Source organism: Psammomys obesus, unplaced genomic scaffold (assembly GCF_907164565.1).
Source record: "Psammomys obesus unplaced genomic scaffold, mPsaObe1.curated_primary_1811, whole genome shotgun sequence".
Classification (NCBI taxonomy): Eukaryota; Metazoa; Chordata; class Mammalia; order Rodentia; family Muridae; genus Psammomys; species Psammomys obesus.
The window spans coordinates 604,179-618,790 of NW_026596079.1; the positions used below are offsets into that span (position 1 = coordinate 604,179).

General features: G+C 57.8%; 3 protein-coding genes across 5 annotated transcripts; 1 reads left to right on the plus strand and 2 right to left on the minus strand.

Moving 5' to 3' along the window:
• The first annotated feature begins 110 nt into the window (after window positions 1-110).
• Window positions 111-6,565, plus strand: Recql4 (RecQ like helicase 4). Its single transcript, XM_055626618.1, has 22 exons — window positions 111-206; window positions 289-322; window positions 401-498; window positions 691-831; window positions 1,048-1,764; window positions 1,843-1,969; window positions 2,071-2,178; window positions 2,278-2,376; window positions 2,895-2,987; window positions 3,066-3,202; window positions 3,484-3,567; window positions 3,640-3,828; window positions 3,908-4,081; window positions 4,154-4,295; window positions 4,379-4,641; window positions 4,796-5,045; window positions 5,120-5,249; window positions 5,338-5,507; window positions 5,578-5,758; window positions 5,841-5,994; window positions 6,143-6,251; window positions 6,343-6,565. The coding sequence occupies exons 1-22, from the start codon at window positions 123-125 to the stop codon at window positions 6,465-6,467; spliced, it is 3,609 nt and encodes a 1,202-aa protein (XP_055482593.1). The 5' UTR covers window positions 111-122; the 3' UTR covers window positions 6,468-6,565.
• A 54-nt stretch (window positions 6,566-6,619) lies between these two features.
• On the minus strand, window positions 6,620-9,055 carry Mfsd3 (major facilitator superfamily domain containing 3). The gene is made up of 5 exons (XM_055626615.1): window positions 7,825-9,055; window positions 7,399-7,546; window positions 7,188-7,312; window positions 7,007-7,116; window positions 6,620-6,928 (listed from the first exon to the last, which is right to left on the minus strand). The coding sequence occupies exons 1-5, from the start codon at window positions 8,501-8,503 to the stop codon at window positions 6,755-6,757; spliced, it is 1,236 nt and encodes a 411-aa protein (XP_055482590.1). The 5' UTR covers window positions 8,504-9,055; the 3' UTR covers window positions 6,620-6,754.
• Window positions 9,056-10,508: 1,453 nt separating this feature from the next.
• On the minus strand, window positions 10,509-14,468 carry Gpt (glutamic--pyruvic transaminase). 3 transcript variants are annotated; one of them, XM_055626612.1, is made up of 12 exons: window positions 14,339-14,468; window positions 13,130-13,414; window positions 12,906-12,995; window positions 12,717-12,825; window positions 12,473-12,606; window positions 12,069-12,312; window positions 11,782-11,861; window positions 11,571-11,707; window positions 11,274-11,448; window positions 11,007-11,162; window positions 10,810-10,922; window positions 10,509-10,738 (listed from the first exon to the last, which is right to left on the minus strand). In XM_055626612.1, exons 2-12 carry the CDS (start codon window positions 13,286-13,288, stop codon window positions 10,648-10,650), a joined length of 1,488 nt encoding a protein of 495 aa, XP_055482587.1. In that variant the 5' UTR covers window positions 13,289-13,414; window positions 14,339-14,468; the 3' UTR covers window positions 10,509-10,647. The 3 variants fall into 3 exon arrangements, with proteins under 3 accessions (XP_055482587.1, XP_055482588.1, XP_055482586.1); XM_055626613.1 differs by lacking the exon at window positions 14,339-14,468 and having other exon boundaries at window positions 11,782-11,856; window positions 12,127-12,312; window positions 13,130-13,465; XM_055626611.1 differs by lacking the exon at window positions 14,339-14,468 and having other exon boundaries at window positions 13,130-13,464.
• Window positions 14,469-14,612: the final 144 nt, after the last annotated feature.

The window sequence follows — 14,612 nt, forward strand, 5'->3', positions numbered from 1 at the left end:
GCCTCCTCAGGGCCCAGCGAATTGGCCGCCGAGGCCGCGCCGCCCGCTGCCGGCTCCCATTGGCTGAGAGCGAGACTTGACGGTGGCGGCGGGAGATTCCCTAGACTGTGGCCCTGGCTCTCATGGAACGGCTTGCGACCGTCCGCGCGCGGCTGCAGGAGTGGGAACGCGCGTTCGCGCGGCTGCACGGGCGACGGCCAGCGCAGGTGAGGTGGGATCGGGGACCGGACAGGGTGGTGAGCGGGGATCCCAGGCCCAGCCTGGAGCTGACGAGCTTCTGTCCCATAGGAGGATGTGGAGGCGGCCCCTGAGGAGACGCGCGGTGAGCGCTGGCCGGGAGGGCCTGGGCCTGGGCGAATGTTAGAGGGTGTACCCTGACCCCCGACTCCTGCCTTCCCAGCGCTCTACCGTGAGTACCGTAACCTAAAGCAGGCAGTGCGTCAGGCCGGCGACGGACAGCGCATCCTAGAGCGGTCACCCGCCAAGGCAGCTGAGGAGGTATACTGGCCCTCAATCCCAGTCTCGCCGTCAGCGTTCCGTATTGTCAAATGGCAGGACCCGAGAGCATTTGCAGCCATACCTCCATGGAGCACAGAAGTTGGGTGGCCAGGCCCTTCCATGGGGGTTAGGGGAAGCTTTGAAGGCACTTCTGTCTTTTAAACTGGTCTAGTCCGCTACTGTCTGCTGCAGGCACAGGAGCCAAGCTGCTGGGGTTCCCACCTGAATCGAGCTGCAACCCAGAAGGCACAGTCTAAGCCGAGACAGCGCCCGCTGAGTTCGGTACAAGACTATGGGAAGAGGCTTAAAGCCAATCTGCAAAGCACACTAAAGGTCAGCAGTGGACCTGAACCCGGAACTGTCGTGACTCTGGGGTGGTCCACCCTTCTTTACAGCGTGAACACGCAGACCCAGGCTCCTATAACAGCTGGGGCGAGACCCCTTAAGGGTGCTCTGGCATCTCTGCTCTCGGCTTCTTGTCTGCCCCAAACTTCTGCCATAACCCTGGGTCCTGAGTTCCTACTTACTGTTTTGTCTTCCCCAACCTAGGCTGGGTCGACCCTGAGCCGAAAAGTGCAGCCTCAGAAGAGATCCTTGTCCACGGCGCCCGTCCCAAGGCCACCAGGCCCAAGGACTGTGTCCACCAATCCACATGAAGCTGATGATGTGCTTCCCCAGCTTCCAGAGCCCCAGCCAAGGCTAGGCCAACTCCAGCAGCTTCGGGCATCCCTGAGCCTGAGGTTAAATTCCCTAGACCCTGGCTGGCTAGAGAGGTGTCACAACACAGTTTCAGACCTTCTCGAGGTTCCAAGTGATGATGGGCTTGACCTGGGTGCAGAGGAGTCACAACCGTGCATGTTAGGCAAGGTGACTGCCGTTGAACCGGGCATTCATTCGGAAGACTCACAGAGCCCAGAGGCCCTAGCCCCACAGCCAGCCCGAGTTTTCTCACTGAGCCCCAAATCCAGCAACAGTAAAGACAGGAAGCGCAAATGGAGTGAGAAGTTGGAGGACTTTCCACAAGCCCAGGGCAGCAGTCAAGCCGAGGCTCTGTCTGAGAGAGCTACAGCACATGAGAAAGACCCTCCTGTGCAAGTGGATGCACCTCAGCCCTGCAACTCCTCAGAGAAGTGTAAGGGCACAGCCCACCACCGCATCTCCTCCCGACCAGCTTTCCTGGACAGAGGGAACTATGTTCGGCTCAACATGAAACACAAGGCCTTTGTGCGTGCTGGGGCCAACCGAGGCAGGCTTCTCCGTAAGCAGGTGAGATACGTTGACTGAAACAAGCCAGCCCTTCCTCTCCTCATCCACTCCTAAATGGCTCTTGTGGACCTTCCCCAGGTATGGAAGCAAAAATGGAAGAAGAAAAGAGAGCAGTTTGGGGGAGGTGGACCCAGAACCACAGGCAAGGACACTTGTTTCCGGTGTGGTCAGTTTGGTCATTGGGCATCCCAATGCTCTCAGCCAGGTAGGCCTCTGCCATGAGTGTTGGGTCATTTAACCATCGTGGGGGGCTAGGGAATTGCTTATGCAAACAAAAGGCTCTACCAGCTCTGAACCCTGGTCCAGGCCCCACCCTGACCATCCAGGAGAAAGGTGGCAGGGATGACGAAGAGTCCATTTCCACTTTGGAAGAAGTAACACAGAGGACAGACACCACTTCCTGTCACCTCTCTGGTGAGTGAGGGGGGACTGGGGGATGTGACCAGTGGCCATTATGCCAGGATGGTTTCATTTCTGTCTGTTCTGGTACTCCCACATTGCCCTCTCTTGCAGATGAGGAAACAGAACTTGCTGGGCCAAAGGGACAAGAGCCTCATCATCCCACCCTAATGTCGCCCCTCTACCCACCAGGGCCCTCGGGACAGGTAGTAGGTGGGTGAGACTTAATAGGCCAGAGTCTTTCCTTAGTTACTTTTCTGTTGCTGTGAAGAGACACTGACCGTGACAACTCCTTCGTTCGGTTGTTGGTTTTTTGAGGCAGGGTTATCCTGTTAATCCTAGGAGCTTCCTGTAGACCAGGCTGGCTTCAAACTTACAGAGCTCCACCTGGCTTTGCCTCCCAAGTGCTGGGATTAAAGTTGTGAGCTGCCTCCACTGAACCACAGAAAAATACCGTTTCAGCAGCTTAGTCCATTATCATGGCGGGAAGTAGAGAGGCAGGCATGGTGCTGGAGAAGCAGCTGAGAGCTTCATATACTAATCCACAGGCAGCAGACAAAGAGAACAATGCTGGACCTGGCTTGGGCCTTTGAAACCTCAAAGCCCACCCCCAGTGACGCACTTCATCAACAAGGCCACACCTCCCAATCCTTCCCAAACAGTTCCCCAACTGGGGACCAAGCACGAGGCTTTGGGGCCATTCTCATCCAAACCACAACTTGTGTCCACAGAAACCCCTGCTGAGGTATTCCAGGCCCTAAAGAAGCTAGGGCACCAAGCCTTCCGCCCTGGACAAGAGCAGGCCGTCATGCGGATTCTTTCTGGTAGGTGTGGCTGCCTAGGAACTGTACCAGGCTGCGTCTGGCCAGTTGAGCCTCATAGCTGCCTCTTGTCCTGTCCAGGCATCTCCACTCTGCTGGTGTTGCCCACGGGTGCTGGTAAGTCTCTGTGCTACCAGCTTCCTGCGCTGCTGTATGCCCAGCGAAGCCCCTGCCTCACCCTGGTGATCTCTCCTCTCCTGTCACTCATGGATGACCAGGTACATGGACAGGCTCTCGGTACCTGGAAAGCCTGAAGTTTGTTGCCTCTGATACCCTCATGTGCTTCTTATTCCTTGAACACACCAGTGGCCAGCTGACCTTGTCTTAAGGGTGGTAGAGCCTGATGTCCAGTGTTCTGCAGGGCTCCCAGGCCCATAGGTGGATCTGAGCTTTTTCTCCCAGGAGCCAGGGTCAGGGGCATTTGCTTCCAGACGGTTGAGTGGCTCTGAGAGATTGAGAGACTGTGTTGTGCCGGTCTATGACAACATTGCATCCACAGGTGTCCGACCTCCCTTCCTGTCTGAAGGCAGCGTGCCTCCACTCAGGTATGACCAAGAAACAACGAGAATCTGTCTTGAAGAAGGTGAGAAGGGCCCCATGGATGAGGGGTAGTGGGCATCCATCTAGGCAGTGCCTATAATCCTCTTCTCCTCAGGTTCGGGCAGCCCAGGTGCACGTGCTGATCGTATCCCCAGAGGCCTTGGTCGGCTGTGGGGCTCGGGGCCCTGCCAACCTTTCCCGGGCCACTCAACTTCCTCCAGTTGCCTTCGCCTGCATCGATGAGGTTCACTGCCTCTCTCAGTGGTCACACAACTTCCGGCCCTGCTACCTGCGAGTCTGCAGAGTGAGCATTTGTCTGGGTGAGAATGGAGGGGGACTGGGAACCAGGTGGGCTGAGTGACTGACCCCTGTCCTTGGCTCAGGTGCTTCGGGAGCATCTGGGCGTGCGCTGCTTTTTGGGCCTCACAGCCACAGCCACTCGGAGCACTGCTCGTGATGTGGCCCAGCACCTGGGCATAGCTGAAGAGCCCGGTGGGTCAGCCACCGTCCCTGCCAATCTGCACCTCTCCGTGTCCATGGACAGAGACTCAGACCAGGTAGGCATGTATGTACACACTAGGGACCCTGTCAGAGCCCAGTCCCCCGTGCTAATCATTCCTCATTGCCAGGCCCTGGTGACACTGCTGCGGGGTGACCGTTTCCGCACCCTGGACTCTATTATCATCTACTGCACCCGAAGAAAGGATACAGAACGGGTGGCTGCCCTCCTCCGGACCTGCCTGTCTATGGCGGGAGATTCAAGGCCTAGAGGTAGGCACGTGCAGGCACCCAGGGACCCTTCCCTCTGCGTGCCTGCTGCGGTCCCCTCAACTGTTCGTACACCTTCTCTGCAGCTTGTGGCCCCGAGACTATTGCTGAAGCGTACCACGCTGGCATGTGCAGCCAGGCACGGAGACAGGTTCAGCAGGCCTTCATGCAGGGCCGCCTGCGGGTGGTAGTGGCCACGGTAGCCTTCGGGATGGGGCTGGACCGACCAGATGTTCGGGCCGTGCTGCACCTGGGCCTACCTCCGAGCTTCGAGAGCTATGTGCAAGCTATCGGCCGTGCAGGACGAGATGGGAAGCCTGCCCATTGCCACCTGTTCTTGCACCCCCAGGTTGCCACCCCCTCCCCATCTCCCAGACCATGTTAGACCCAGGGGTTATGCTCTTCCTAAGCCACTTCAGCCCTAGCTGCTATCCTGTTTTACTTTTGGCTGCCGCTCTAGGCCTGGGTGCTATAGCTGTGTGCGCGTGACTGTTGCAATGCAGGGTGAAGACCTTTGTGAACTGCGCAGGCATGCCCACGCTGATGGCACTGACTTCCTGGCTGTGAAGAAGCTGGTGCAGCACGTGTTCCCACCCTGCACGTGCACCCACAGGCCTAGGTCCGGATCCTCACTTGAGACCAAAGAGCACAATGGCCAACAAACATACCCCGTACTAGGACGGGCCTGCCTGGGCCATAAGCGGGCACTGCCAGTGCAGTCTATGGTACAGACTCTGGACATGACAGAGGAGGGTAAGGAGCCAGGCAGGGTATGGGCTATAGGGAAAGGCTGTCCCCACAGCCCCTGAGCCTTCCTCTGCCTCTAGCCATTGAGACTCTCCTGTGCTACCTGGAACTACATCCACAGCACTGGTTGGAGCTGCTGCCCTGTACCTATGCTCACTGCCATCTGCGCTGCCCTGGGGGCAGTGCCCAGCTGCAGACTTTGGCCCACAGGTAAGCACGTCTCCCCTGGGCAGGGGGCAGGGGGGACGACAAAGAACCAGGGCTGCCAGCCACATGCTCCTCTGTTCCCTGGGCACAGGTGTCCGCCTTTGGCTGCATGCTGGGCCAGGTGGCCACCTAAAGACACAAGTCAGGGCAGCAGCTCCTTAGACTTTGACATGGTGGAGCTAGCAGACTCGATGGGCTGGGAGCTGGCCTCTGTACGGAAGGCCCTCCATCAGCTCAAATGGGACCAAGAACCAAAGAAAGGTATGCCCACCCCTGCCCCAGCCTGAGCTGCTGGCCCCTGCTCTCCTGTAACTGACACACTTGCTCACAGGTGCAGCACAGGGCACAGGGGTGTTCGTGGAGTTCAGGGAGTTGGCCTTTCACCTACACAGTCCTGGGGACCTGACAGATGAGGAGAAGGACCAGATCTGCGACTTTCTATACAGCCGTGTGCAGGCTCAGGAGCACAAGGCCCTGGCCAGTCTACACCAAATATCCAAGGCCTTCCGAAGGTGGGAAGTTGGTGGGCAGCGCCTAGGCCACTCACTCTGACCCCCACGGGCAATTCTTGACAGGTTTGTCTGTCATCCCCAGTGTGGCCTTTCCCAGTTGTGGACCCTGTTTAGAGCAGCCTGATGAGGAGCACAGCAATCAGCTGAAGACCTTGATCAGCCGCTACTTTGAGGAAGAGGAGGAGGAAGTGGAAACTGGGAAGGATAAGCAGGAGCCTGAGCCTGGGCAGACCCAGGTAAGTGCCACACCTCTGAGGATAATTCCTAAAGCCAAGGACAGTCCAAAACCTGCCTGGCTCAAGGTCTCCTGGGCTGCTCGGGGTCTGATTTTATGTGACAGACGCCGTGGAGGCTCAGGTGAGGTCACATGCTGTCCCCCCACAGCTTCAGGACTGGGAGGACCAAATTCGCCGTGACATCCGCCAGCTCCTGTCCCTGAGGCCAGAGGAAAGGTTTTCAGGAAGGGCTGTGGCCCGCATCTTCCATGGCATTGGTGAGGGCCACGGGGCGGCTGCCTGATGTCAGCTGGGGCTGGGTACTAGAGCCAGCGGTGTCCTCAGGCCTATGTTTCTGTTCCATCATAGCAAGCCCCTGCTACCCAGCCCAGGTGTATGGACAGGACCGGCGCTTCTGGAGAAAGTACCTGCACCTGAACTTCCATGCTCTGATGCGCCTAGCTACAGAGGAACTCCTGCTGAGAGGCCGATGACTACCGTGCACGGGAGAGTGCGATATGATTGAGGCCTGAGGCAGCCACTAACTACACAGCTGGTGTCCAGCTCATCAAGGCAAAGCTATCACTGAGTGTTAGGCAAAACCTTCCAGGTGCAGGAAGGGGACAAGAAGATCCGAGATGCAGAATAAAAAGCATTCAGTAATTTTATATACTTCCTGGGAACGCAGCCCTCAGTTTGAAGATAGCTGCAGCTCCTGTGTCCTGGACATCTGGGCCATACATTAGTTTTATTGGCTTTATGGACAGTCCTAACATCCAGCTCAGGTCAGGTGACTGGGTGCCAGGCTGAGATCCAGGACGGGTAGGGCTGAGAGTACAAGGAAGGCGGCAAAACAGAGAGGTGGGCCCAGGCCGTCAGCCAGCACTCCAGCCAGGATACCCGGTAGCAGCTTGCCCAGCAGTTCCAGAGTGGCCAGGAAGCTGTAATGTGTGGCCTGGGGGAGGGAATACAGATCAGGGCCTAGTGACCCCGCAGCCCTGCAGTCCCTGGGCCTCCCGCCCGGCCCTCTTACCTGCAGGGCTCTGGGTGCTAACTGGCTGCAGTGCATCATCACAGTGAATGTGGCAGTGGTGACCACACCCCCCAGAAACTGTTGCACACAGATGCTCAGCAAAGTTGCCCCTGGAAGAACAAAGGTCAGTGGGGCCCCAGGCTCCTGCCCCCTCCCTATATCCTCAAGGCTAACCTCTCACCTCTCAAGACTGTGCCAGGGTCCAGACTGGCTCCTGGGGTGTTGAGGTGGAAAAGCAGAGCAGTCTGGCCGGCCAGACCCCAAAGGCGAAGCTGTAGCACCGACCTCAGCAGGGACAGCGGCTGCCTAGGGTGGGAATTGGGAGGCTGGATATGGTAAGATTGCCTGGGAGACGGGAGGTAAGGGTCGAGTTAGGGTTGGGGAGCGCTTACCAGTGCCTGGCCAGTAGAGCTCCACCCAATGAGGAGCCAGCAATGGAACAGGTCATGGCACCCAAGCCACTCCATAGCCCCAAGTCTGAGGCAGAAGCACCATGATCCAGCAGAAGTAGTGGGAACAGGCTGCCAGCGCCCTGCTCACCTACAGGAGACCATAAGCAAGGATGTCCGTCCCCCCCACCCCCCGCTTTTTCTATCCAGGACCCACAATATTCCAACCAGTCGGGCCCCTGGTCCCCTTCATTTTCATGGGCCCCAGATGTTAGAAGAGAAAGGCTGGAGCTGAGGCAATCAACAGGTAAGGCAAGACTGAGCTGCAGAGAGCTCTGGGCTGACAGCCCAGAATAGGGCTGTCCCTTAAGTGGGTTTTAGGGCCCTAAGGACCAATTTTGATGTTAACTAACTTAAGGCCCCACTCACCCAACTTGTAGGTGAGCACAAAGCCTGCTGTCCAGAGGGTCCCAGGCACAGCCAGCAAATCTTGTAGGAGATAGGTGTGTGGGGCGTGCTCGGACACTTGAGGCCATGGCAGTCTTCCCAAAGCCGGTGCAGCCCAGGCTAAGGCAGCAGCCACCCAGTAGGTGGCAGCTAGGAGCAGAAAAAGCAATGGCCAAGAGAGGGTGGGGAAAAGGACCAGCAGCCCACCCCCAGCCAGTGCTGATCCCAGCTTGTAAGCCACCACCTGCACAGTGTTCCCAGGTCCCAACTCCTTTGGCTCCAGGAGCTGTACAGCGAGCGTGTCCAGAGCCACGTCCTGCACTGCTGCACCCAGATTCAGCAGCAGCAGCAGCCCCATCACGGGGGTGGGCAGCTGTGCCTGGCCAGCTTGCGGGGGAGGCAACGCAGCCAGCAGTCCACACACCAGGCCCAGGGACATGGTGCTGAGGGTCAGCCAGAGCCTCGGGGAGCCCCGCCTGTCCACCAGCGGTGCCCACGCCAGCTTTAATAGCCATGGAGCATACAATCCCTTGGTCAGACCCACACGAGTTAGAGAGAGGCCTCGGGCCCGCAGTAAAATAGGTAGCAAGCTGGACTGCAGTCCATAGGGCAGACCCTGCACAAGATAGAGGCCACCCAGCGGCAGCAGCTTCCCATGCATAGCCGGCTCGTGCTGGGATTGATGGCTCGGGATGAAAGGTCAGGGTCTGGTCCGCCTACATAGACTCAGGGACAATGAGGCTGGAATCCCAACGCGCAAACTGGGGCCCTGATATCCCGGAAGTACCGAAGTTGGGAGAAAAATGCAGAGCAATAGACCTATCCTATAGCGAGGTGAGCCGGCGGCCTCGCGCAGCCCATGACTACCAGCATGCTTTGCGCAGGGGTCAGGCTGAGGGAGAGGCGGGGCTCCCTTGGCTGAGGGTGGAGCCAACACCCTGTTAGCTCTGTAGTCTAGTCCTCAGTTGGCCTTTAAACCCCAGTGCCAGATGTCAAGCAGGTTATACAGATAGCTTCGCAGACCCAGAACGGCTGCTCTGGCGCCCCTGGTGCCAAAACTGGACACCACAGCGCTGCTGTTCGTGCTCCCAGCAGGCCAGTGAGCTGCTGGGAAGGAAGCTGCAGCAACTGGCTGGTCTCAAAAGTATCTTCCTTTCTGCTCAATGGTTACCAGATTCGTTCCAGACGCATTTCTTTTTTATTGGGGTGGGGGGGGGATGAGGGTCTCCGTGTTTTTACTGGGGTGGGGGTCTCTGTAGTCCTGTTGTCCTGCAGCTCACTCCGCAGACCAAGCCCACCTCCAACTCAGCCAGCCTGCCTCTGCCTCCCAAGTACTGGGATTAAAGGTGTGCGCCACCACACTCACCCAGAAATGTTTCTGCTATTCGGCTCCCATGGAGGAGTCAGCACCTTGCTCCGCAATGCTTCGAGCTCTGCTCCCATACTTTGACTGATCGTGGCTCCAGAGCGCCCCCCAACGCGCGCGCAGAAGCAGGAGTTTTGCGGGAAAGGGCAGGACCCAGTCAGCTACTTCCCATGATAACCCCCTTCCCTTGTGTTCAGTGAGGGTAGGTAGTCCAGCCCGTGTGATTCTGGCCCTGCAGGGAAGGCCCATGTCCAATTTCCCTGTTCCCGGAATTCCCAGAGTTGTGCTCTCTGAAGGCAGCAATGAGGCTGTTAAATAAGACCTTGGGTTAAGAACTGACTTCACAGTAGACAAGTGGGTACTGCTATTGTGTTTGGACACAGTGGTCAAGTCTGAGCATCCCGGCATTGCCTTGTTTCCACTGAGAGCCTGTCCAGTCCCTTCCACATAGTCTCCAGATCCAAGTTTTCATATCTATACAATGGGTCCTACTTTTGGGCATAACGGTGAATGCCTATAATTTCAGCTATTCAGGCTGAGGCCAGAGGAGGTGAGTTTAAGGTTGAACTGGACAACTTAGCAAGACCATGTCTTAAAATTGGGAAAGGTTGGCGGGCAGGATATAGTTCAGTGATCCTGAATTCAATCCCTGCCACTGCAAATAACTCAAACTCAGTGTTAGGGGGGTGGGCTGCTGTTGGCTACCTCAGAGGAACACCACAGACCACACGGGTGAATCACAGAAGGTCTGTGCGCAGAGGCTCAGACCTTCCCGAGCCCCCGCTCCACCATGTTTTCTTCCTGGAAGTGGTTTGCTAGAGGACCTTCCCTGCTTTGCTCCGCGTGCAGGCGGGCTGCCACTGACTTGGTTGTGACCCTGTCCAACACCTCCATCCTGTGGTCGGCACAGGAAGTGCCTGAACAAAGGGACACGTTGCTGTGTCTCAGGGAAGGGGTGCTATTTCTGTGACAGCCCCCAAGATCTCTTTCCCCTGGAATTCTCTGCAAACTCATCCCAAGTGTCTCTGCCCTACACTTTACTAGTATGTGGGTTGGCTTTACCTAATGGATCATCACATGCCCCATGCTTACCACCATAATGAAGACCTAGCCCCCAGACGCATCTGTCTCAAGCCAGATGGATGAGTGACAGCCTGGGGGTGGAAGGCTTCCCTGGAAACCGTCCTTAACAACTCCTCTCGATGAGATTTCTAGTATCCCTCAAGTGGAGTCTGTGTGTGTCTATATGAAGCCAATCAGGGAAGCCAAAAGCTGGGGTCACCCAGGCAGCCACTTCGTGTCAGGCTGACACCCAGCTTTATTAGGGACCTGCAGGGATAGGTACCCAGACCCTAGACTAAAAAGCAGCAAATACTGAGGGCTCCCAAGGACCCTGCTTGTCCAGTCAGAGGCCATCCAGTGTGGCCCTGGCAGTGGCTTCAGGAGTACTCCTTGGTGAACTTAGCATGGAATTGCCTCAGTTTTTCCAGCAGTGGCCGCAGCTTCGCCATGGGGGGCAGAATGGTCATCCTGGAAAGGACAAATGGTAAGCGAGGGGCACAGACCCGTTTGTGGCGGGGTCAACACATACCAGGTCTCACCGGAAGTGATAGGTGCCCTCCTGCTGCCCAAAGCCACTCCCAGGCACAACACAGATGCCAGTCTCCTCCAGGAGGCACAGGCAGAAGAACATGTCAGGCGCCAGGCCCAGTTCCTGGGGTTCAGGAGGATGGTCAGGTCACAGCACCCAGGCCCACCCACAACCTGCTCAGCCCCCACAAGACCCTGCACTCCCCACCTGAGCGCGCTGCACTGCTCTTGGGGGCAGCTGCACTCGAGGGAAGGAGTACATGGCGCCCTGCACTGGGTTGCAGCGGATCCCGGGAGCCTCATTGAAGACCTGCTCCGTCAGTTTAGCCTTGGCTGCCAGCTCAGCCAGCACCTCCTGCCTCTCCTGCAGCCACGGGAGGGAATTATGGAAAGAGGGTTTCGTTCGGTATGTCCCCCTAGGGTCCCACCCAAAGCTGGATCACCAGCCGTCTTTGGCCTGGTCTGCTCTGCTCACTGCTTGAAACTGCTTGAAGGATGGCTCGGACGGTGTTGGCGGACTGACCACCAGGTCGAGCAGGGCCTGGCCCGGCACTGGTGGGCACAGCCGCACACTCATCAGTTTCGCCATCTGTTTCTGCACCTCAGCGTCCATGTTTACCACCTCCACATAGCCACCACGGAATCCGCACCTGCGCAGGAGAGCATGAGTTAGGTAGGGATGGTCTGGGAAGAGGGTGTTGAGCCATGGCAGTGACCCGGGGCGTCCTCTTCCCCTCCCACCTTCGCCACCACCACCTGGGCCTGTACACACTCGCCCATGTAGCCCTTGGAGACTGAGTGGAAGGAAGCAAGCTCCTGCTGCGTCGCATACGGCGGCCCCATCTCCGTGAGCACCTTCTTGAATGAATGGAACCGAGAGCCCTCGGCATACACATTGTCCTGGTATACCTGTAGAGGCGGCGGTGTCATTTAGGCTGGCTGCCGAGCTGCTGCCCACTGCTACGTGTGCCCCCTGTCTGTACCTCATCAGCCATCAGGAAGAGTCCCTCTTCGAAAGCAAAGCGGATCACGTCTTCGATGCACTCACGGGTCTGCACCTGCCCTGGGGTATATGGAGGTGCGGCACTGACAGGGTCAGCCACCAACAGAAAACCAAGCTCAATTGCGCTCCGCCCGGGCGCACTTGGGGCGGGAGAGAGAGAGAGGGAGGGCGGGTCCCAGAGGAAGAGGAGGAGCTGATGGGAGGAGCGCTAGGGGCGGGGCTGGCAGGAAAGGGTGACACTGGACGGGGCGGAGCAGGTAGGTTTACCAGTGGGGTTGCCCGGGTTGATGACGCACAGTACGCGAGGGCAGCAGCGGTCACGTGCCTGGCACAGAGCGCGCCGCAGCTCCGCGAGGTCTAGAGCCCAGGCGTGCTCTTCGTCCAGGTAGTAGTCCACTTGCACGGCGTCTAGCTCAGCCAGCGCAGCCGAGTACAGTGGGTACTGAGGAATGGGGATGAGCACGCCCGTTCGTGTACGGCCCTCGCCGGCCACCAGCATCTTGAGCAATGTCTGTGGGCGGGATAGGAAGCACAGGGTTAGTGCAACCAGGCTTGCATACCCCCACGCCGCCGCCACCGCTGCCCCGAGCTGACACTGCTGGACCAGACTCAGCCCCATCTAGCCTCACACATAGCGCTACTCTGGCCTGGCCTGGCCTGGCCCACCCTACCACGATGGCGTCGCTGGCCCCGGTGGACAGAAATATGTTGTTCGGGTCTGCAGGGATGCCTCCATCTCTCCTCTCAATGTACTGCGCCACATCCTCCCGGATCAGCTGGATGCCAGAGCTAATGCTATAGGAACCTGACAGGGGACAAGTTAGTGAGGGGGGCAAGTCCTGTACGCCTCCCAGGGGGACCCATCCGTCTCTGCCGGTCCCTGAGGCTTGAACTCCACCTAGAGCTGGCACTCACCCAGACTGTGGCCCCCGCATGCCTGCAAGATACGTTCTGCCCTTCTCTTGACATCCTCTGGGAAGTCAGGACTGCTCAGAAGACTGGGGTAGACACAGAGGGCCAGGACCTGGAAGAACCAAGTACTGAGTCCTGGGCAGTTTTTTTGGAGGAGGGAGTTTGACCACAGGCACACAGCAGCAGCCTAACCTGGCGGAAGAAGGTGATGGGTCTCTGCCCCATGGCTTGTGCATCCCCAATATTGGCACGGATGACCTCAGTAAAGGGCTTCTTCACACCCTGGGGAAGAAGGGGAGCAGGCAGTGAGATTGGGCACAACCATCCCCCTGCCTTTGTCCCACATTCCACAGAGCTTGGGACTAACTCAGCAAACCAAGTTGAATAGAAAGGCAGCAAGTGGCCCAAGACCATACCTGCCGCAGCTCCTGTTCCAGCTCCAAGGCACGCTGCACTATGGGTCCTCGAACTGCATACTCCACCCTCTGGACACATGGGTTCATAGTATCCAGAGTTAGCACCTTCCCCTTCAGCCCGTTTCTTGAAGCCTGGCTTTGATCATTCACTGAGGCCATGACTGCTCAGACCAGGTAGGAGATACTGGCTCAGAAAGTAGAAGGGTCCAGATGGGAGCTCAGGACCGGGAATGGAGGAGCCTGCTTGAATGAAGACACCCTCTTCACTGCAGCCTTCTCACCCTACTGAAAGGGGCAGAAAGGGCTGAAGGAACTGGAGCACCCTGGGCCCCGCCCCACCAGTCTGGGCACAGATCTGCCCCACTGAGCCAGAGGGAGTTGGTAAGGCAGCAGGCGGGGCTTGGGGCGAGGCCCAGTGCCGCCTAATGTCCCCATGAGGGAGCGGGAGACCCACTTGGGGAGTAGGGACAGACGGATGGCTCAACATTTGACACACTGAATATTGGGAGAAAAGAACACTCAGCGTCTGGGCCTATGAAGAACAGAGCCAGCGACTACTAGAGATTTATCCTAGCAAGCCCCAGCTGAGGCCTAGCCTTCTCAGACCCCCACCCCACATACACACAGTCACCTTTACTAAAGCAAGTGGACTTGTTTCCTAGGTTACTAAGCCAGGCCTTAGAAATCTGGGGCTCACTCAGGGAGGAGAGAAAGGTATTGAGTCTCTGGGTTCTTCGGGGATTGCCAGAGTGCTATGGTTGGACCTTGGTCCCTGATGAGCACTGCAAGGGTTTAGGGGGAGGGGAGGAGACAGGAGACAGGACAGCTAGTTCTGGACACACCTCATCCTGGACTGCCCTCATGCCCTTTTAATACACATCAACCTGAGGGTGCCCTTAGGGCTACAACCCAGGCCAAGGGTAACTAACTCCCCTTCCCTCTTGCTCCTAATTGGTAGAGAGAGCAGGAAGTGAGCTCTGATAGGCCTGTAGAGCCCCACTCCCACTGGCCTTGCCGGAAGCTTAAAGGCCATACTCAGCACTGGTCATCTAAGCCCCTGGACCCATCTATGGCCCAGGCTGAGGGCTGGGGAGTCTGACTTCTAAGCTGGGCAGCAGCCGTTATTAAGGCCTCAGGTGAGCCTTGATCCCCCTGTTCCTCGAGGCTAGAAGAATCACATGAGGTCCTGGAGTGGGGGGACACACTCACCTCTGAGCTCTTGGCTCTGATGCTACAGTGGCCTCCCAGCTCACTGGCCTGTCTCTGGGTGCCAGGGCAGAGCACAGATTAATATGGCTTGGCCCCGGCAGAGCCTGCCACTGCCTGCCTCTTACCAGCAGGGCCCAAGCAGCAGCACTGGCGGCAGGTGGACTTCCGGCAGCAGCACAGCCCTACTCTAAATTTAACCAGCAGCCACCACCAGCCCCCCCCCCCCCAAGCCCTTCCAAGGACACTAACCCTCCAACCACAGGTGCTAGAGGAA